Below are 21,939 nucleotides of genomic sequence, written 5' to 3'. Positions count from 1 at the left end.
AGTAAGAGGTTGGGTGCATCCAGACAGAACGCTTCTGTCAGAATGAGCTATGCAAACTGGGCAGTTTATTCAGAATCTAAAGAGCTTATTTTTAAATTTGGCGCTGCCTACATCTTAACCTGAGCCAGCCTGGTAAAAATGAGCAAGTGAGAGTAGGCCGGGGAGTGGGGCCTCAGAGAGGGGACAGGACAGGGATGTTTGGTTTTGTACATGTAGGAAGCTGGCAATCTCTGGGCACTGCCTAAGCAATGAGAGAGAGAATAAATCCTAAAGAGAATAACGCTGCTCTATAAAACAATACAGGGGCTCCTCGCTGTAAGTCCAAGATATGTTCCAAAAAACTTGGGACTTATAGCAAAACAACTTAAAGCAGGCAATTTTTTCCCACAGCTGACTTCCATTTAAGCAAATTGGGGGGAGTGTTTCACAGGACGTATAGGGGGGAATGGGAAGACTTATAACACATCAGTTCCTACAAATGTCAACAACTTTAGTGTGGAACGGATGTATGCCAGGGCAACTTATAGCGGGGACCCCCTGTAATACGTCCTGCCTGGGAACAGTGTGCTCTCTTCTGCTCCCTGCATCTCAGGAGATGCACACCAGAGAAAAGGGGTTCAGATCTGGGTAATGAAAATTATTAGGTCTGGAGAGACTTCCCTAGGAGTGCTTGAGAAGATCACTGCTGTTAGTGCAGAGATGAAAGAAAGGACACGAGCTATATAAAATATTGAATAGTAGACATAGTAAATTGTGCGCTCCTATATAGCCTCTGTCACAATATAGGACCGAGGGGATAGCCAATGAAACGGAAAGGTAATGAGTTTAACTTTTATCCCCCTATAAATAACACCTAGAAATCATCAATTCAATACTAATCTTCAGCAAAAAGCTTAGCAGGATTTTTTAACCTGGATGTGGGAAGTGAACCTCCAGTTACATTCAGTAGCATACAAACAGGATATAAACCACTGTTTGTGCATGAGGTAAACACTAACACATTGGGCTTAGGAAAAAATGTCTCCTACAGGTCCTTGTTCCATGAAACTGTATGCTACACTGATTCTTCCACCTTTCATTGAAACATATGGTGCTGGCCACCAGTAACAGGGTAGACTAGAGGAATTTTAGTACTAGATCCGATTTATGTCCCCTTCTGCATCCATCTGATATTTTAACTTCCACCCCCCACTGTAACACTAAAATGGGACTGGTAAGACACAGCTGGTAAACTACTTGCAAAGCATAACATTCACAGCTTCCGAAGACGTACACTTACCGCTATAACCCTGATGTCCTCTGTATTGCAAACATAAGTTTTGCACTTCCCACAGAGCAATTCCCTATTGCCACCCAGCGGCTTTTGTTTTTTCTCTCTCTTCCTGCAGTCTCGCATTGCCTTTTCCTTGTTTTGTAGGTTACTTATCTAAAAAGCAAAGCCATAGGAACACATGGATATTATGACCCAAGAAACAGAGGGATAAATGCTCAACTGATGTTGATCTGTGTAGCTCTAGTGAAGTCAATGGAGCTATGCTGATTTACACCAGCTATAGGTCTGGTCTCGAAAATGGAGGTCATGGTGGAATTCTAGGTCCTCTCTACTGCTCCTGATGAAAATGAGACTCAGTCTCTCAAGCTTAATAACTCTGGCCAAAGGAACCACCCCTGTTCTCTGCAGAATTGCTAACCCCAGTTATCCCCACACACATGAATGGATATAGAAGTAGAAGATACATGTGTGACGGGCAACCTGACACCCAGTTCTTGAACAAAGTCTCTTTCTAGCAGAAATACGAAGCCCGCACCTGTCTCGGCTGGTGACTGAAAACCTTGGGAGCAGGGGGGGCTTGGGGACAAATCACTTTTGAGCCTGTTGAGGAGAGATTAAGGTTTTTGCAGATCTTAACAGAGCCTCAGGGATGTGACATCACAATGCAATGCGATCTCCAAGCTCCGCTCCTCAGCAGCTGTAAAGTGATGTTACTTCACTGACAGTACTAGACAGCTGCTGCTTCTCACCTCTGTGGTAGCTGAAATACTGTGGGAGCCAAAGTGAATTTTGGTGTGGAAATCGATGGAGCTTTGCTGATTAGCTGGTGTCAAGAGTCTTGCCCCGAGGCTGCTACTGGCACAATCTGTGAAGGAGGGTGATCTCCACAGTGGGGACTTTCTGTTCTAAGCAGTGGATGATACTCCCAGCATATTTGTAACGCCCAGGTCAAATATTGTCAGGATTAGACTGGCTTACAGTGAGCCTAACCACCATTCCAGTACTTGGGTGGATTGAGGGGACCTGACATAATCAAGCAAATTATTCAAAGAGGCATCCTTCTACAGTCCCAAGCTGCTCACCAACGATCCTTTTAAGTCTCCCCAGAATCCACTGCTTCAGGGAGCTGTGCACTCAGTAGCCAGAGGCCACTGCAACTGAAACAGGACATTGCTACTGTAAACTCAGAGCAAGTCTGGAATAGTCCAGAACATAAATCAGATAACCCAATGTGGACACAAAAACTAATTGGGCTTTATCTGGTTTCTGTCATCAATAGTTAGAAATTGTTTCAGTGCTATTAAGCCCACTCACAGCTCCAAGAAGAAATGATCATTTACCATATTGAACACCTGCCACATAAGTGTCCAATTGTGCACTAATGCAATAGTCCATAAAAGTGCAAATAGATGGCTCTAATACCCACTTTGATCTGGTGATCTGCAGCTACCATTGGGGTGAAACAGCACCCAGAAATACTACACAATGGATTAGCACATACTGGGGGTATTTATCCCTTCCTGGTGCACTGGTTGAGCACAAGGCCTTACCTGGCACACAGACCTTGTGCTCTGTTCATAGGGAGAATTTTATCCCGAGTGAATCCTCGGTGCAGCTGAGATAGCCCTGTGACACGGCCCAGGTTAGGGTCTGTCTCTCACGTGACAGAATCAATACAGAATGCGAGTGGACCTACCTTCCTTGCAAACCGATCCTCATCCCACTCCTGCAACTGCTCAATGGCTTGGTTCATCATCTCCTCCCGATAAATATTGTTTCTCTCATTCTCAACCACTTCGCTTTTGCTGGTCACAAGGATGCATTTGCTGTCTTTTGCCCTTCCACGGCCTGCGGGTGACAATTAGCCCTTTTAGAACCATCTACAGAGAACAGAGCAAAACAGCAGACAGGCTGTGTCACAGAGCAGGTGTCTCAGTGGGCATGGTGACACTGGGAGCGTTACACTTCTGCAGGGCTCTTCTTGTGTCCCTTACCTATCCCCACATTGAAGCATGCTTAGAAAAGGCTCCCAGTTCAAGTTCATTAGGCCAGGCCCTCTGTCTAAACTAGCATCTTCAACACAACCACACTTACTCCATGAAATTTTGAAGTTACAAAGATCACACCTTATTTTGTGCGTGTTCTCTCTTCAGTGTTACACACTGATGCACGAAACCTTTAAGGGTGATTCAGTCATATGTTATAGCCAGCAACCTGGGCCTTTTGTCTCACTGGTTTCTTTTAGAAAAATCTGTAAGGCTAAGTGAGGAATGTTCTTCTGTCCTATTGTTGGGTTACCACCAAAACCAATACAAATTTAGCAACTGAAAACTGATTGTGACAAGAGGAAATACCATTAGAGGAAGGTTTATCTCTTCACTGTGTATTTTCTCAATACCCAGCATAATGAAGCCCTGATCTCAACTGGTCTGTGGCTCTATGATGATACAGACTATTACTACTATATAGGATTTGCCATGTTATCCTATAATTTTACAAAGGGGCTTTGTTAGAACCAGCTATTTCCCACATTCAGCTCAAGTTCCAAAACTAATTTTAAGTGGAGCTAATATACCCAACTTCTTTTGCAGGTATTTACAACAGCACTAGCAGCAAGTGAAATCTTTTTCCTTTAACACTTTAAACCTCTAATTTTGAAGTAATTATTTAATACAAAAATAAATACTAAAACCAGGACCCTCAGGGTACGTCTATACAACCGTGTTATTTCGGAATAATTGGTATTATTCCTAAATAATATAGCCTGCATCTACACTACAAGCAGTTATTTCGACATTGGATGGCTTCTTACTCCAACTCCTGTAACCCCGAGGAGTAAGGGAAGTCGGAGGAAGAGTGTTCCACCTTGGAGCTCCTGTTGCGTGGACAGTTCCAAAAGCTGAAATAAGCAATTTCAACTTCAGCTACGTTAATTGCGTAGCCTAAGTTGCATAGCTTATTTCAGCTTTGGCCCTGCTGTGTAGACATGCCCTGAGTGTCTGATACAAATGCCACATGCCAGGAGCTCACTCAATGAAAGATCAATTACAATTAATAGAATAACCATTTCACAGCAGTATTGAATTTCATAGCTCTGGTGACAAAATTAAATACTGCAGAGGATTGTTAAAGAAAGGTGGGTAATTTAGCACCATTTTCCCCTTTTGTAGCTGAAAGTGTAACCCACATATAAAGGCTAGCTCATCTGATGAAGTGGGTTTTACCCACAAAAGCTCATGATGTATTTGTTAGTCTCTAAGGTGCCACAGGACTGCTGCTTGTTTCCACAGTTAGAGTAAGGTCCTCTAGCCCCCTTTAGAGGTTGAATGACTCATTTTATGAGCACGACATTCTTTTAGCTCAGGCAGTTGACACTCATTTTTTAAGTCCATGAGTCCCAGATTCAAGCCATGCTTCCAACAATACACCTGATGGCACTCTGTTATATACAAGTTTAAGGACAGATTGTGCCTCTGTGCACAGCACTGAGTACAAGGGCCAAATAACTATGCAAGCAGAATGGAATTTCTTCTGATTTCTCTATGGGGGCATATTTTGCAACACCTCGAATTGCATGTGGGGTTATATTATTATTCTGTGCATATCTGCATGCACAAATGCGTGCTTAAGTGATGTTCCTTGAAAGTGGAGCACTATCATATGTGGCGTGCATTATGTGATGTGTATAATTTACTTACACATACACACCACTTTATAAATGACGACTCTATCCTATGACAAACTTACATCAAGACTTGTCTTGAACCTACGTTCATCTAGAAACACAAAGTAATATTGAGAAATAAGAGTAAGATAAATACACTAAGTAAAGATGACTGCCAACCAGAGGGGCTGACTGGGGTATTTTCTAAACCTATACCATGTTCACAGAATAGTTTTAAGTTCCAGTGTCTCATACCTCGGACTTGGATCATTTTGGTGACATTGCCAGAGTATTCATAAAGGAGGACCAGGTTGCACTGAGCAATATCAATCCCTTCATCGGCAACCGCTGTAGCTATTAGTATCTTACTGTCTCCGTTGGATCTGAATGAGTCCAGTACACCCTTTTGATTGGAGAGTGTCATGCCTACAATGCAAAGTTAGAATACAATGCACTGAGAGATACTGAAATCAAATAATATCTACATTACCCTTGCAGTCAGTAGCAAAAGTCAGTCTGTCTGCTATGAAGACTCTGGAGAAAAAACACCACCAATCAAGATATAAAGCTTACTCCTAAATTACTCGAAAGCCGTGCCATACCATATCTAATGGGGAGATTCTTGTGAAAGCGTCACACTGAATTGCTTGAGCAAGCAACGTTCTTTTACACTTCCACAAGTATTTGAAGCTGTCCTTAACAGATTTGTTTTAATGAGATCCTTGTTCCCTGGATCAGGGGAAGCACTCAGAGGTTGGCAAACTGTCAGATTTATTCTGTTTGGTACAGTCACATTTTTAAATGTTTGTTTACCTCTGAACAGAGAACACCCATTGCATTGCTAGAATTAAGAGAGAGGATGAAGGATTTTTATTTTTTTTATCTAGCAGAATTGCAGAGCAAAATATTGTTGCTAATGCACTTAGCACTTTAACCACAGATTCTGGCAGGAAAAGCAGGAGTCCCATCTGGGTGTTAAAGTCTCCTATACATTTTAGATCCCTCCCTAGTATTGATGCAGGAATTGTAGTATTAGCTTGGGGAGTTACTCGTTGACTTGTCCTGGAATATGGAAAGTGAATACCAAGATGATGCAATAATGTGATTTGGGAACATACAATTCCCTTCCCTCAGTGCAAACTCCCATACCTGTCTGCTCATTTCGTTTGCTACGCCCCGTTAATGTATCTGGTTTCAGGTAGCTGAGGGCAGGATTTTCATCAATCCATTTCTTCAAAGCCTGGAAAGAAAGACACCTGTTAGTAACGCTCTCCAAGCTCTTGGCCACAGAAAGGGATACAAAGAGCCCCTGGCATGTGCAATAAGTGCAGCCCATGTGTATCAATATGGTTTCCCTGTAGCCATACTGGTAGGCCTAAACTAAAGCCTTCCTCTGCAGCCAGTCTGAAGAGCAGCAGCCATTAGCTGTAACGCCTGGCGTCACATACTCACGTTCCATCTAAATTACATTAAAATAGTGTCACATTAGGCTGTGACAAGGGGATCCTCTCCTAATGGCCCCCACCAGTTAAACAGATCTCAAGATGGGTAAAGAAAACTTAATTAACAGCATTTTGTCTGGCAAGAAAAACAGGCTAAGCATGCTCCCCCCGGATTTATTTTCTAGCTGCCTCTTTTCGTAGTGTTGAGGAGAGAAGGCCTTACAGCCACTAGAGCTCTGGTTTTAACAAAGAGAATCGTTCGGGTCTCTGGATTTAGGCGATATTCTTCATCCAGGATGAAGGTGAGCTCCTCCAGTTTGGGATTCTCACTCAGCTCGTCTTCTGAGGCTGCTTTCAGTTCCTGTTGTTTAGCTGGAAGAAAACACGGATCTCCTCAGATCACAGCGAGCATCCTCTGTTCCAGCGAATGGCATTCAGACCCACATCTAGCTGCCGAGTGTCAAGGGACTGTCCCTTGCACTGAACTTCTTCAAAGATTCTCGACTGCCTTCCTAAAAAAAACCACCCAAAAAGTGTACACATTTAAGCGAGTCCCTATCGAGCCATTTCTGAATCACTTGCATTCTGAATCTGAAATCACAGCAGCATACCCTCTGAGCAGGCATCTGAATCAAAAACTGCTTTTAAAAATTGGCTCTTTTAAAGACTAATATTGGTTCTGCTGGCTCTACCAGGCTGTGAATGTCAAGTACCCTGGTTTGCCATGTAGACATGCTCCAAGGCAGGGATGTAAAATTCTGTTTAACCAGAATGGCTGTGTCTAGACCATCCCTTTTCCGTAAAAGGGATGCAAATTAGACACATCGCAATTGCAAATGAAGCGGGGATTTAAATCCCCCCCGCTTCATTTGCATGAACATGGCTGCTGCTTTTTTCCATCTTGGAGCTTTGCCGGAAAAAAGCGCCAGTCTAGACGTGGATCTTTCGGAAAATAAAGCCTTTTCCGAAAGATCCCTTATTCCTCTTAAAATAAGGAATAAGGGATCTTTCAGAAAAGGCTTTATTTTCCACAAGATCCCCGTCTAGACGGGCGCTTTTTTCCGGCAAAGCTCCGAGACGGAAAAAAGCGGCAGCCATGTTTACGCCAATGAAGCGGGGGGATTTACGGAAAAGGGATGCAGTCTAGACACAGCCAATATGTTTAACCAGACCATTGCGGGCAGAAGGCTGCTCCAACCTCACCAAGCCCTGGCTAACCAGCTACCAGTAAGCATCAATCTACAACCTTGGAGCGGGGCTATCCTCCTATTGTCTCTGTGCAGACAGATCCCGCATCTGACACACAGATCTCAACAGGAATTAGTCTGCAGAGCTGCAGGATCAGAGCCGGATTCTGAACGCTTCATTTCTTACTCAGCTGTTCTCCAAATTCAATGCACAGGCTACCCTGTGGCATTAAACCGCAGCTCAAGAAGGGGGTGAGCATCCCAGCTCCTGGAGGCATTGCTGTAATATTGCCAGGAGAGCTGGGGAAGTACAAGCCCAACTAGCATGGAGTGCAGCACATGTCCCATCCCTACTCCTCCCTCCTTTGCTAGCACTGGAGATTGCCCCCTCCCCCGCAGCTCTCACATAACACAGCAAGAAAGTGAGAGTGACGGGCCCACATAGGAGACAGACTCTGCAATAGCTGACAGCAAGTTTATTTCTTCTTTTAGCTTAAGGGATAGACGTTCCTGGTCTTAGCACAGAAGGTCCCAAGTTCAGTCCCCACTGATAAGCCAGGCCATTTGTCCACCAGGTGCACAGGGAATCTCAGACTTTCCATTAACTTTAAAAAGTCTTTTCCTGCACTGGACAATAGAGGGAAGGCAAAGCTGGTTTCAAGCCAACAACTGGCTTGAGAGTCTAGACCCCAACAGTCAGAACCTCTAAGCAGGGACACCCCGCAGGAGGGGAAGCAAGTTGGACCATCATAAACAACCTCCCAACCCCCTCCCGGTACTTGCACTTCTCAGAGGGGCTGCATGAAGTACCTTCAAAGTTCGCTGTTAACTGTTGATCTGTCTCATCAAACCCTCCACTTCTGATGTCATTGAAAAATTCAGTCAAGTACACCAGTGCATCACAAGTCCTTGCATCTTCATTGATGATGAGAGTATCGTTGTATTTCTGTTTAGAGAGAGGCATGCAATATTTTTAAATCAGTAGAGAGGAAGAAAGTGAAATGCTTGTTATTTCTACAGTAGCACAGGAAAACAGTGGTTACAAGTAGTGATTCCTGACCAGTATGGCTTTAAGTAAATATCCAAGACACTGCTCTACATCTGAGTGCTGATATAGCTACAAATATTGGTCCTGATCCTACAAGATTTACATGTGTTTCAATGCGGTTACTGAGGTGCTAGAAGTCCAGCATTGACATAAGCCTTTGCAGGACTGATGCTACTGTTAGTAATTGCTCTGTAATTTATATTCCTATGCCTTAAGGAAGGTTTATCTGCAAAACATTTCAAGTTCTATCACCAATGTTTAATTTCTGCGTATTATGAAGCCCTTAAGAAAACAAAGTACTATTTGATCATTCCACATTACATTTATTAGAATGCATTCCGGCCATTTGACCCACAGATCCTAACTTTGCAAAATGTTTTGTATGAAAGAATGCGCAAATTAAGTCTGGCCCATCGTATCATCCCACCTACAAAGAGAGCACCCAGAAATCTGGGCAACAGGTAGAGTCCTAGTCTACTTTAGTTGGAGACATCCGCAATGCTGTGAACACGACATGCAAAAGGGAAAGGCATTCACTCACCCGTAAGTGTTCAGTGTAAATAAAAAGAGCTCTACAAATCCTGCTCTCTTCCTCCTTATCTGGCAGTTGCAACATTCTGCACTTCTTCTGAGTGTCAACAATCCACTGTTCATAGCACTGCGTTCCAAAACTTTTAGTTTTAATGTGCGACAAAGCATCTGGAGCAGAAACAACATCAATGCATCTTATTCAGTCATCAACTACAACAGCCAGAACAGGATCCAGGACACTGAACGTATGTATTAAAAGAACATAAAAAGTTTCCAAATCAAGCACTCAAAAGTTAGGAAATGCCAGAATTAAACCTTAGCAACATTAATTCAGTTCCTTCGTGTGTACGCCCTATGGCAGAGACTTTAATTACATCTCACTCCCTATTTTCTCCACAGGACCCTTCCCTCACTTGGTGAACACTATCTATCCTGTGCATTGAAGGAACAGTCTATATTGCATTTTATCCCCATTGTTCAGTGTGTGGCCTGTGTCATAATGTGGACTTTCCCAATCCCTGAGCGATGTGGTTATACAAGTTAAACCTCATTAATCCAGCACCCTTGGGACCTGACTGGTACTGGACCAGAGAATTTTCTGGACCACAGGAGGTCAATAGTGACTTTTCCACTGCTTACTGGGCTCTTAGAAGGCATTTAGGGGTAAATTGGAGCTAAGTAACAGCACAGAACAGTGAGAGCCAGGACTGGCGGCTGAGCGTAAACAAACTCGGAACCCAGAGAAACTTGACCACACCCATGATAAGTGGGCATACGAATCATACCAGATCATAGATGTTGCTGTACCAGAGAGCACCAAACTAGAGAGGTTCAATCTGTACCAACATAAGCTGCTAGTATAGACCAAGCCTCAATTTCCTTTTGGATTTTTTTCTATTGAGTTATCACTGTAGTATCCCATTGCTTCACAGTTTAACTTTGCAACTCTCCTGTGAGGAATAGGGACTGTGTTCTCCCAATTTTACACATGGGGAACTGAGTCAGAGAGAGATTAAGGTCACAAACAGCCACTTATTTTGGTTTCCTAATTGAAGGCTGTGTACACACTGGCACTTTTGCTGGTAAAACTTGTGTCATTCAAGGCTGTGAAAAAACAACCATACTCCAAACAGAAGTTTAGCAACAAGAAGCACCATTGGAAGTAGTTTATTTTGTCCCTGGGAGAGTACAGCTGCACTTAAGCATAGATGTTGCCTAAGACTCCTATCATCTCGTTTTTCAGAATGCTTAGCATTTTGTGGAATTTTATGTTCAGAACAGAACTCTCCTCAACTTCATTTGCTGTTGTGAGCATTCAGCACTTCTGTAAATCATACCCAGATGACTCCAGCTGGGCACCCACCAGACAAGGAGGAGAACACAATTCAAAAATGTGGGAAAAGTATAAGCATACAACAGGAACTCTGGCAGAGGCAGGCGTAGAATCCAGTTCTCTAGGGTGGCATTCAACTGCCTTAAACATGAATTCACCCTCTACCCCTGCAACCCCCTGCCTTATTCATCTCACACCTTCCAAATTCTGCAAAAATTGGGCTGGGCTTCTGTGATGTAGTGGGGATTGTGTTCAGTATGGTTTTGCATTCACTGTTTACTTTGTTATGGGGTGTGTGAGTGTGAGAGCGAGAGCGAGAGCTAGCTTTCGGTGAGGACTCCTGAGGGAAGGCACGTAGGGAACGGCCTAGGCCATCCTGACACCTGAGCTAGGTAGAGGATTCAGTTATGTGACACTTTGTCCGGAAAGCAGAACTAAGCAAGCAGTGGGGGCTGCCTAGAGAGCTGGGTGATGAGCTACTGGGTGTATGAATTGGTTTTTCGGCTGGCTTAGGGAGATGGGAGCTTAACTGGCTTGGGGGGGCAGTGGCCCAGAGCCCTGGCTTTGGGCCCCCCCATCCTCAAGATGGATTGTACGGAATGCTCCTGTTTCCAATAACAAGTCTGTGCTGTGCCACTGCAAACAAATAAACCTGCCATTCTATTTGCTGGCTCAGAGTCACATCTGGCTGCAGATGGGGGTGCAGAGCCCGGTGACTCCCCCACACTCTGTGACAGTTCCACAGACAACCTTCTTTGCTACACAACCCTGTCTTATTCCCTGACAGTGCCTCTGTGCCACAACTCCCCATCTGTAAAATGTATCTTCACATGGGGCGTCACGGGATTCAATACACTATATGAGCACCTGTCTCCAAACCCCTTACATGAGTGACTGGGAAGAGGAGTCCAAGGGAACAGTAAGGACAAACAACCCATGAAGCAAAATGTAGGCAGGATAGTGCCACAGAGAATCTCAAAGGACAAAGAGGCCAAGCTAGTGACCCAACTCAAGGATTGTAAGAGAGGAAGATAAATTTCTGTTGCAGTTTTAGATAGACTAGGAAGGAGAGAAGTGCAGAGACAGGAAAGGAAGATGCTGCAACAATCAAGGTAAGCTATGCCCAAGGCCTCATGTGATTCTTTAGCATAGGCTTGCTATATAGGAAATATCTGGAGAAATATCACACAACAGAACCGTCTTTGTAGGAATAACAACACACACCACACTTGAAAGAAAGCTCTGGTATTTTTACTTAACATTATTTGACAGTTTCATGTGCTATTCCACACACGAGGCAATGTGGTTTCATAGCATGTCAAATGACGGTGACATTACAAATTAAAACAGCTTGAATGACAAGCTCCCTTTCCACGTAAGACCTATTTCATCTAAGAGATATTATAAAAGAAAACGGAAGGAAAAGGTAGGATAAAAAGGTGAAAGGAAACTGAAGGAATGAATATTGATGCAGTGAGAGGAGCCTATTATGGATATAGTCAAAGAATGAATCCCCAGTTCTCCCCCCCTCCTGGACATTCTGCGTAATCTTACCTATCGGGTAAACCTTTCTTGCCAGGGCCTCGGTCTCAGACATCAGGACTGAGATAATGTCCATAAAGCGGTTTTTGGGACGGTTCCCAACATGTCTGATAGCTAGAGTAGAGGGAAAGAACCACAAAGCGATCAGCAACAGATCACAACCTAAAGCTGATTAACTAAAACATTTCTAGGCCCTCTATCAAACAAGACAAATGGTTATGTGGACCCTAGATGGAAGAATAGTGGGCATGGCTGTTCTTTGCTAACATACTTTGTAGTTGTGTCTTTGATCTTTGGAAGGGTCGAGTCTAACCTAGATATGCAACTACAAATGCCTTTATCATCAGAGTTATACAGTAAAACCTGTGTTAACCAACACGCTCGGGGATTAAGGCATTCCAATTATCTGAGGATCCTATCAACCTAGGAAAAACCAATGGACAATAATAGTAAAACTCAAGTTTTTAATATTGGTATTTTTGCAGTGTGAGGCAGTTGATCTCACATTTCTATTTTGATAAAGATGATTAGTACTTCTTAAATAAAAAATTGTTAAGCCAATCATGGTAAACCAAGTCAGGCCTGTGCGCCTGAAGATGTGACAGTATTGTGGCTGGGGGCAATGCCGGTTAACAAAGTGTTCTGGTTAATAGAGTGCCGGATAACAAAGATTTGTTTTACTGTACATGCAGGAAAAAAAAAAAAAAAGATCCCTAGAGCTATACAGGCAAAGTGCTACTCGCAAAAATCAGCAGAGAAAGCTGATTTTGGTCATCACACATTTAATGTTCATACTATACTGTTATCCCTGAACAGAAGAACAGTAGATTGCAAATGCAGCTGCAAAAAGCAAAGCTAGGAAATGATAGGGAAAACAGAGCTCTAGGAAGTTCCCATCTAACCAACAGTTTGTGTGTTTTGGTCTATTCGTCTTCCTTTATTTCATTTCATGCAACTCTCAGGAAAGGCTCGGTTACAAGACACACAGCAGTGTTTCCTAGCAGCTCGACTGTGTGCATGTTGGGAGCACAGTGGAGTCAAACAGCCTTTTAGTGAGCTTTGGGAGACAGTCTCTCAGAAAAGCACACTTCCTAAAAGGGCTTCAGAAAGCAGAGCAGCAGCCAGCCAGATCCATGGGTCAAGTCTGTGGGATCCATGGATCCACAGTGCAGCCTTCTTTGAAATGCCCTCAGGGCTCCCGCACTCAGAGAAGCTCCCAGACTGCCATTTTGTCTAGCCCTTACTTAGCCCATGTTCACTGGGGAAGGCTCCTTGTATGCTCTCCTTTGCCTGCTCTTAGCAATCACCTAGGAAGGTTTTATCTTGGCATTTAACAGTCATGCTTTTGTACAAACGAGCCGTCCCACAAAATACAGGCAGTCCCCGGGTTACGTACAAGATAGGGACTGTAGGTTTGTTCTTAAGTTGAATTTGTATGTAAGTCGGAACTGGCGTCCAGATTCAGCTGCTGCTGAAACTGACCAGCGGCTGACTACAGGAAGCCCGAGGCAGAGTTGCTCTGCCCTTGGCTTCCTGAAATAAGCCGCTGATCAGTTTCAACAGCGGCTGAATCTGGAGGCCTGGGACAGAGCAGCTGGGGCGCTGCCGGGTAGGTCCCTGCAGCGCCACACCTCGGGGCTGCGGGAACCAACCCGGCAGCACCCCAGCTCCTCTACCCCAGGTGTCCCCAAGTCAGCTGCTGCTGAAACTGATCAGCGGCTGATTCCAAGGAGCCCGGGGCAGAGCAACTCTGCCTCAGGCTTCCTATACTCAGTCGCTGTTCAGTTTCAGCAGCAGCTGACTTGGGGACGCCTGGGGCAGAGCAGCTGGGGTGCTGCCGGGTTGGTCCAGTAGCGCCAAGGAGTGGCGCTGTGGGACCAACCCGGCAGCGTCCCAGCTGCTCTACATCCCAGGCGTCGGCGAGAAAAGCCTGGTCTGCTGGGGGGGGGGGGGGGGGGGGAGGCACGCACTAGCTGCACCCCCCTCCCCCCAGCAGACCAGGGAGACGCAGAGCAGCTTTTCTCGCCGCGGAGGATGCGGGTGGCGGGACTGCAGCGCGTCTGGGCGGTCCCGCCGCCCGTGTCCTCCGCAGCGAGAAAAGCCCCGTTCGTATGTAGGGATCCGACATAAGTCGGATCCATGTAACTCGGGGACTGCCTGTACTGGCTAACACAATTAATTTACAAACAATACCTATACTGAACTGGTTTCATAGTTAAAAGTCTCTATTTTCAAATTTCATAACTGACTCAATTCTTCATGAATGTCAAAGAAATCCATTCCATTTATAAAAAAAAAATTCCAGACCAACACTGTATACATTCCTTTTCCACACACCTTACAGGCAAACAAATTAAATGGGATGTAGAATTACTCCAACACGGTTATATGCTCCAAGCTTTAAATCTTTTACATATCACAGTCATGTTTAATAGAAACAGCCCCAAACCAAAACCTGCGTCCAAACAGGAGGGCTCAAGATTTGGATCTAAATTCTGCAGCTAGAGGTTCTCTCTAAGAAATTCTGAGACACACTAGAATTCCTGACAGGTTAATATTTGTTTCCCCTCCCTTCATATATCAAATATAACAACACACCAACATTTACCTTTACAAAGTTACATGAAAGTGGATTTCTGACTGAAAAACTTCTCAAGAACACAGGACACAGCAAAGGGGATTTCAAATGACATTCAATGTTTCAGCACTATGCTTTCCAACTTGAAAGACTCGCAAGAAACACAAGACTGGCAGATCAAGTTTAGTTCTCTCTTACTTTCAGGCCTGATTCAGCAAAGCACAAACATGTGAGCAGTCCTTGGGACTACTTGTGCTTAAAATTAAACCTGGGGGGCAAATGCTTTGCTGGACTTGTGTAACTCCCCTGATCTAAACGAAGATAAATTGCTGTAAATTGAAAGTAAGTGAGACACCAGCAGGCCCACTAGAACTTTTGTTCCAATTCAGGAAAACATCCCTATTTCCGGACAGCTCTTCAGAACATCCATTATTTTAAGCATGGGGGTAAGTCACATTGTAGTTAACAGGACTCATGCATGTGCAGCTGAATTCTGAGTTTGACTTAAGTGCTGTACCAAATGGGGATGCAGCACCCCCATTTTTAGACACGGTATCGACCCAGGACCTTAGCAATCATGTATTCATATTGAAACAGTTACATTTTTGGGGCTTGTATACAATCTTCTCCAGTTCGTCAGTGTTCTCTCTGACAGTAGATATGACTTGTATGTCGAGGCAGGCACACAGCGTACAGATGTATTCTATCGTCTCCTCGGTCGTCTTGGCACTGCCCACTCCGACAGAGGCGGTTAAGCCAACAATCTGAGCACATATTCACATACAAAATAGTCACTTTCATGTCATTAGAAAGCAGCAGCCAGTAACATGACAGTCCCCTGACTGATCTTCCTCTTTGTAAAGAGGAGGGCAAAACAGGAGAAATCAAGAGCCCAGGCATTGATATTATGAAAAAAAAAGGCACCAAGACCCACTATATTATATTCTCCCCCATCCCCAACATCCTTCTCAAGATCCAGAGGTTCTTGCTGCTCCTGCATCAGTGCTCGGAGAAACTTTGATTCTAGCTCATCTGTAGTTGATTTTGCTTAAAGACAACACTGAGCCCAATAATATTTTATAGCTCCTAAAAATACAAGTGACAACTGAATCATTGTGACCAAATTCTGTGCTGCCTTCCTGGAAGGTTATATTTGTGACGGCGCGTTGGGGTCCCCCGTCTCCTGCACCCCGAAATGGCGCAAACAGACTGCACCAGCCAGTGGAATTGAGGGTGGTTTACTGCTCCTCCAGCACAGCGCAGCACAGATGTAATCTGGTCACAGGAACTGGGCTAGGATGCCTCAGGCCCCCTTGAGATGGGGGAGACTGGGCCCCTAAACTCCAGCTCCTCTCCCTAGGTTGTCTCATCCATGCCCTCCGACAGCCAGCAACCAACTCCCTCACCTCCAGCCCTGCCCCCCAGCCAAGGCAGCATTCCACCTTCCTTTGTTCCTCTCCATGGGGGGTGTCTGGCCACTGGTTTGCATAGTGACTCATCCTGTTTTGCTGGGTCGTGGTACCCACAGCAGCCAGTGGGGGTTCCCCCAGAGCCAGCAGCATAGAAACCAGCCAGGTACCCCCACTACGTCACAATATTATTATAACAAATAATTATATTATTATTACGAATAATTATTACAGTGTTACAAAGATTATATTTTGTAACACAGGTTTTCCTCCTTCCCTTCCTAACACTCCAGTCTGTGGTTAAAAGGATTAGGTCACATCTTGCTGACTAAAAGGAGACAGCTGTTTGGAAAGTGGTCTAGCCAGAAGCCTCAAAAGGAAACAATGTCAATATGTGAAGTCTCAGGATCAGCAAGATGGGGTTTGTAGGAAAACTGGAAAAAGATGAAAGGCATAGAGTTAACAAAACCTGAAGCAGTTCTGGTTAAACTGGAGCATTTTCTTTTCCAAACAATCCCACCAATGGGTTGTTCCTTACCTGAGGCAGCTGTTTTGCAGCTGAATCATATTTAAGGTTCAAGTAGCTGGTCATTAGCACATTATAGGGGTGATTGCCAGTGGTGTTGTGGCATTCATCAAATATAATCAATGTGAAAATGGCAAGGGAGGGAATGGTCCCATCTTTGAGACTATTCACAAGGATCTGAGGCGTCAAGACAATGATATCATTCCCTTCAATAACCCTTGCTGAAGAGACATCCCCAGCCGTTTCCCCAGAAATCCCTGCAACTTTGTACCTGGAAAAGAAAAAGACACGTGTCATGACATTAATATGAGTTACATTAGTGTAACTGTACAGAAGGAAAAGCAAAGAAGATGGGACAAGTTTTCATAGGGTATCAAGTAAGGTTCAGGTTGGACCTCCCTGGTCCAGCATCCTTGGGATCTGACCAGTCCCGGATAAGCCATTTTTTTTAAGACCAGGGGAGGCCATTTCTGCTTTCCCTCTCTCCGCCTTCACCCTCACCCTCTGGCCCAGCCCACTGGCCTCCTGGCTGGTTCCCCACCTGCTGCAGGCTTCACTGCTCTGCCAACCACACCAGGCAGCCACACACCAGGGCTCCTGGCCCCACTGGGCAACCCCACCAATAACTAGCTATGAGTAGCTTGCTGCCCTGCTGGCTCCACAGAGTTCCCTGCTGCTGGCCTTCCACCGGGACTCTGATTCTGCAACACCTGTGCTGGACCAATGGATGATGTTGGACCAGAGAGTCCCTGTTTAGAGAATTTCAACCTGTAGTGACATTTGATAAGACAGATGCATTCAGGCCAAAAATCTTCAACTTAGACACATAGGCTGCGTCTAGACTGGCAAATTTTTCAACAAAAGCAGTTGCTTTTGCGGAAAAACTTGCCAGCTGTCTACACTGGCCGCTTGAATTTCCACAAGAACACTGACGATCTCATGTAAGATTGTCAGTGTTCTTGCGGAAATACTATGCTGCTCCCATTCGGGCAAAAACCCTCTTGCGCAAGAGGGCCAGTGTAGACACCACAGTATTGTTTTGCGCAAAAAAGCCCCGATCACAAAAATGGCAATTGGGGCTTTCTTGCGCAAAACCGTGTCTAGATTGGCACGGACGCTTTTCCGCAAAAAGTGCTTTTGCACAAAAGCGTCCGTGCCAATCTAGACTGCCAATCATGCCAGTCTAGACATAACCTTAAGGTTTGGTACAAAGCCCATTAATGTCAATGAGAGTCACGTCTAAATAGGGGACCACATTTTCAGATCTACTGATCCCCTGCAACTTCCCCAACTGAAACGCATAGTGTAGGACCATGCATTTTGTTATCAACAGTGTCATTCAGCCATCATGTTGTGTCAATGAAGTGGATTATATTTAGAAAACCTCTCCCACTCGCTATGTGTCTGAAAGCCAAAGATCTGAGCTAGAAAAAAAAGAGAAAGCATTTCCTGAACTTAGCACAGAGGAGCTTACATGCAGATGCATGTCAATTAGCTCCTGTAAACCTAAATGAAAGTCCATAGAAGGGCTCTATATTGTTGTACCTAAGTAACTGCTTTTCAGGGGCAGTCTTCAATTACATCTCAAGGACAGTTTGGTCACCTTTTGATTGGGTGTATTTTCATCTTCGGAGTTAAGTCACACTTTTTACCAGAACTGTACTGAGCGACAGTCCTGAAATGGTGCAACAAAAGAAGGAATTTTGAGGATGTAATGGAATCTATGGTTTCTACTGTTTGATACTAGGAAGTGCAGAAACTTGAAGACCACATGTGTCTACTTGTACCCACCTAGTTCTTTCAAAGTGCTGCGTAAATACTTTTTTCTGTTGTTCATATACTGGAACTTTAGTTGCTAGAAAGACGATCTTCCCTTTCTGATCCTGGGACAAGTTTCGGAGATGATTGTCACAGATCAGAAGTGACACAAAGGTTTTCCCAGATCCTATTAGGCATCAAACATGAAAGCATAGAATTAGTAACAGGAGGAATTTTCCCACAGGTTCTCAGTTAATGTTTGCTAGTCACTGTTTCCCATAAAGCCACCAAACTGAAAACGCAGCTGTAACCATTTAGGGCTCCATACAGACAAACCTTACATTAAGCTCACTGCTGGAATGGAGAATAGAATGGAGCTGGGGATGCAGAATACTTAGCATCACTTTCTATTCTGTACTACCAAATCTGTTTGATACCAAGATAACATAAGTCAGTTTATCTGCCATATGTAATGACAGTCCTTTGACAAAGCAATGGATTAAAGAGAGACTGATAGCTCTGTTCAGAGGATACTGACTTTATTTGTTCAAAGGGATGCAAATTCCCTACAAGTTCTGTCCTCTTCTGTTTCGCAAATCCTGATTGTTGATGATTAACCTGGAAGCAATCATCACAATTTCATAAGAAACTGAAGTGAAATGAAACATTCTAAATAATGTTATGGATACCTCTTTAATTACCTGCCACAATTGTTTTGGCTTATACCCCATAATGCGCCCCCAATGCATGAAAAATGTGTTTCTCTAGCTCAGCGCATGTATCAAAACAAACATTAAAATAGTAAGAAACACTCCCCACCAAAAAAAGGGTAAAAATCAAGAGATGTTCCTCATCAGATTACAGCTGTTTAAGGTCTTTGTTTTTCAACTTTTTCCATTAAACCAGAATACCAACCTTTGTGTAACTATTTTGTGTATTGCTGCATACACAGTTATGCTGTGAACATTAAAAATGTTGGAATTAGTGCACAAAGAACACACAAATACTTCCCAACACATGGGCCTGTTACACTATCCAAGCTGCATGAGCTCTGATGTGTCCCACACAGCTCCCCAGCGGTCACTTTCCCCCCTCGAAACCCACCTTCTCTCCCTGAACCCTACAGTGCTGCACTCTTCCCATGTGACCCTCTCTCAGTCCTGCTTACACAACTCCCAGTATGGAGTCTGGCTTGCTCCATGGGCCTATCTCCTTCCACAACTTTCTTCCTCAATTGCACTCTTTCCCAACAGTCCAGTGAACAGAAATTAGGGAGGGGCACCATGATTCTCCATGACTGTAGGTGTAAGTGAGGTTGAAGTATCCAGTCCCTCAGCCAGACCTCGCAAGATTATACGAGATTCACTACAGGGAGAAGATGATCTAGTGCTTGTCCATGTGAGTCTTTACATTGACTTCAATCAGCTCTGAATGTGGTCACGGTCTACTGACAAGGTATCTTAACCTACCAGTCTCCCTGCACAATGCTGCTCACCCTTCCTACACTCCTTAGCTTCTCTCTCTACAGCCCCTCTTCCAGTCCAACCCACCCAAAGTTCCCCTGCTCCAGGCCTGTGATGATCGAAATTGGTGAGTCAAATGGGCAACACCTGAGGAGGGAAGTAGCCAATGAAAGTTGACTGCTCAGTCGGCTTCTCTTGGCAGAAGGGAGACTGCTGTTTTGTGATTAAACTAAGAATTTAACATTGACCTGTCCCTGAGCTGACATGAAAGTGTCCCTGAGGCCTGGTGCTTGTAGAGACTGCAGCTCTTTATTTAGACAGAAAATCCACAGCAGAATCTCAAGATAAATTTCCAAAGTCTCAATTTTACACTTTTCTCTGTGAAAAGTAGTAAACAGTACACTATACAGACACTACGGAAAATTTACTTAGCCCATAAAAGACTAGTTTGGAAATTTCAGCGGGAACATTCATAGCATCAAAGTACAAATTAGAGGGATTTTAGTTTGGCTGTAAAATGCCACAGACTCAGGGATCAGAAGGGACCATCATGATCATCTAGTCTGACCCCTCTACACATCACAGGCTGCAGATCCTCATCTCTTATCTCCGCATGATCATAATGGAGAGTCCTTGGGGCTCCTCTGTGGATTAAACTTAATGGGTAGTTTGCTTTTAAATAAAAGGTTGATGGGAAAAATTGACAAATCTTTGTTCTAAACAAAGTTGTAGCATCTATTCTCACCCCCCTTCCCAGGTTCTCTGGCCCACACAGGGGTGGCAGCTCAGGTAAGCAAGGGAAGGCAATGCCTACACTCCACAGTTGCCAGGGAAAGCTGGGGCTGTGGCACAGCAGGCACGGCCCTTCAGGTGGCCAGGAAGGATTGGGCTGGGATCAGACAGGGTTTGGCTCCATGGAGGGGGACGAGGCAGGGCCTAGGGTGGAAGGGATGGAGCTAGGGCTGTTCCCACACCCCCAATCCTCCCCTCTAACACCACACAGCAAAATAAAGAGCACTTCTCAAAAAATAAATTCACACTGTAAACAAACAGGTCCTCACCAGTAGGAGCACATATGATTGTATTTTTCCCACTGATAGCAGGCTGGGCAAGCTCAATCTGATAACTTCTAGCCTTCTTTGGTTCATAAGTAGGTTGTTCAGAAACTTCTAGAATATAAAACAAAAACTGTGGTGAACGTGATTCATAACATAAAAAGGATATAGCAATGCTTAGGTGAGAAGATATTATTCCCCATATATGGTTATGATCTAAAATTACATGAGTAGCACCCTTAAGGGAAAATATTTTATTACAGCCCATGTATCTGATTGGACCTGTAAGTGGTTCATATGTTACAGGCTGGCATTTTTATTAACTCATTTCAAACTCTTTGCAGGTAGAGTCAACAATGATCTTTACCTTGACCCAACCTTTCCAAGCCAGAAAACACAGCACCTGATAAACATGTCTGACCGTGTTTTCTCATAGCAAAATTCTGTGATCACTATGCACAGCTTGAATGTGTCTTATTTTAATCTCTTTCTGGTCTAGAAAAAACCAGACAATTTCATGGAGGTTAAGTCCATAAAAGTCTATTAGCCAGGGGACAGAAATGGTGTCCCTGGCCTCTGTTTGTCAGAGGCTGGAGATGGATGGCACAAGACAAATCGCTTGATCATTGTCTTCCATCCACCTCCTCTGGGGCACCTGGTGTTGGCCACTGTTGGCAGACAGAATACTGGGCTAGATGGTCCTTTGGTCTGACCCAGTATGGCCATTCTTACGTTCTTATGTCTATTGATTGCTATACCTTCCAGAACTTTCTTTAACTCAGAAACTTTAACTTTAAAAACAAACAGCCACTCTGGCACAATTACTAGTTACCATTGTGTGAACAACAGAGAGTAATAGTACAAATTAAGATTAATCAAAACAGTTAAGGAAATTTGCAAAACAAGCAATATTTTAAGGTGCTCAGCTTTGTTCCAGTCATGACAGACTATTACACTGTTGTTTATCTAAATTACCAGCTAAGTCAGGTGTTGACTTACTCAAATCAGAGAACACTACGGATTGTGTACTAGTATTTTAACCACTTCTTATGGTGTGCCTATGAAACACCAACTTTCCAATAGTGTATGCTAAATGAGGAGAAGTATATTATGTGTGTGTCATGCCCAAG

General features: G+C 44.1%; 1 protein-coding gene across 1 annotated transcript in view; it reads right to left on the bottom strand.

The window, feature by feature from the left end:
- RIGI (RNA sensor RIG-I) overlaps positions 1 to 21,939 on the bottom strand; it is a 38,269-nt gene that overhangs the window by 2,658 nt on the left and 13,672 nt on the right. Inside the window, exons 6-17 of the mRNA XM_006123090.4 lie at positions 20,816 to 20,923; positions 18,325 to 18,478; positions 16,546 to 16,804; positions 15,200 to 15,362; positions 12,033 to 12,134; positions 9,156 to 9,313; positions 8,377 to 8,512; positions 6,603 to 6,751; positions 6,087 to 6,177; positions 5,193 to 5,363; positions 2,970 to 3,121; positions 1,280 to 1,426 (exon numbers count right to left, since the gene is read on the bottom strand). Coding sequence (XP_006123152.2) covers positions 1,280 to 1,426; positions 2,970 to 3,121; positions 5,193 to 5,363; positions 6,087 to 6,177; positions 6,603 to 6,751; positions 8,377 to 8,512; positions 9,156 to 9,313; positions 12,033 to 12,134; positions 15,200 to 15,362; positions 16,546 to 16,804; positions 18,325 to 18,478; positions 20,816 to 20,923 — 1,790 coding nt within the window. The remainder of the gene's footprint in view (positions 1 to 1,279; positions 1,427 to 2,969; positions 3,122 to 5,192; positions 5,364 to 6,086; positions 6,178 to 6,602; positions 6,752 to 8,376; positions 8,513 to 9,155; positions 9,314 to 12,032; positions 12,135 to 15,199; positions 15,363 to 16,545; positions 16,805 to 18,324; positions 18,479 to 20,815; positions 20,924 to 21,939) is intronic.

The sequence above is a fragment of the Pelodiscus sinensis genome, chromosome 6 (assembly GCF_049634645.1).
Source record: "Pelodiscus sinensis isolate JC-2024 chromosome 6, ASM4963464v1, whole genome shotgun sequence".
Lineage (NCBI taxonomy): Eukaryota > Metazoa > Chordata > Testudines > Trionychidae > Pelodiscus > Pelodiscus sinensis.
This window is presented reverse-complemented; position numbering and strand designations above follow the sequence as displayed.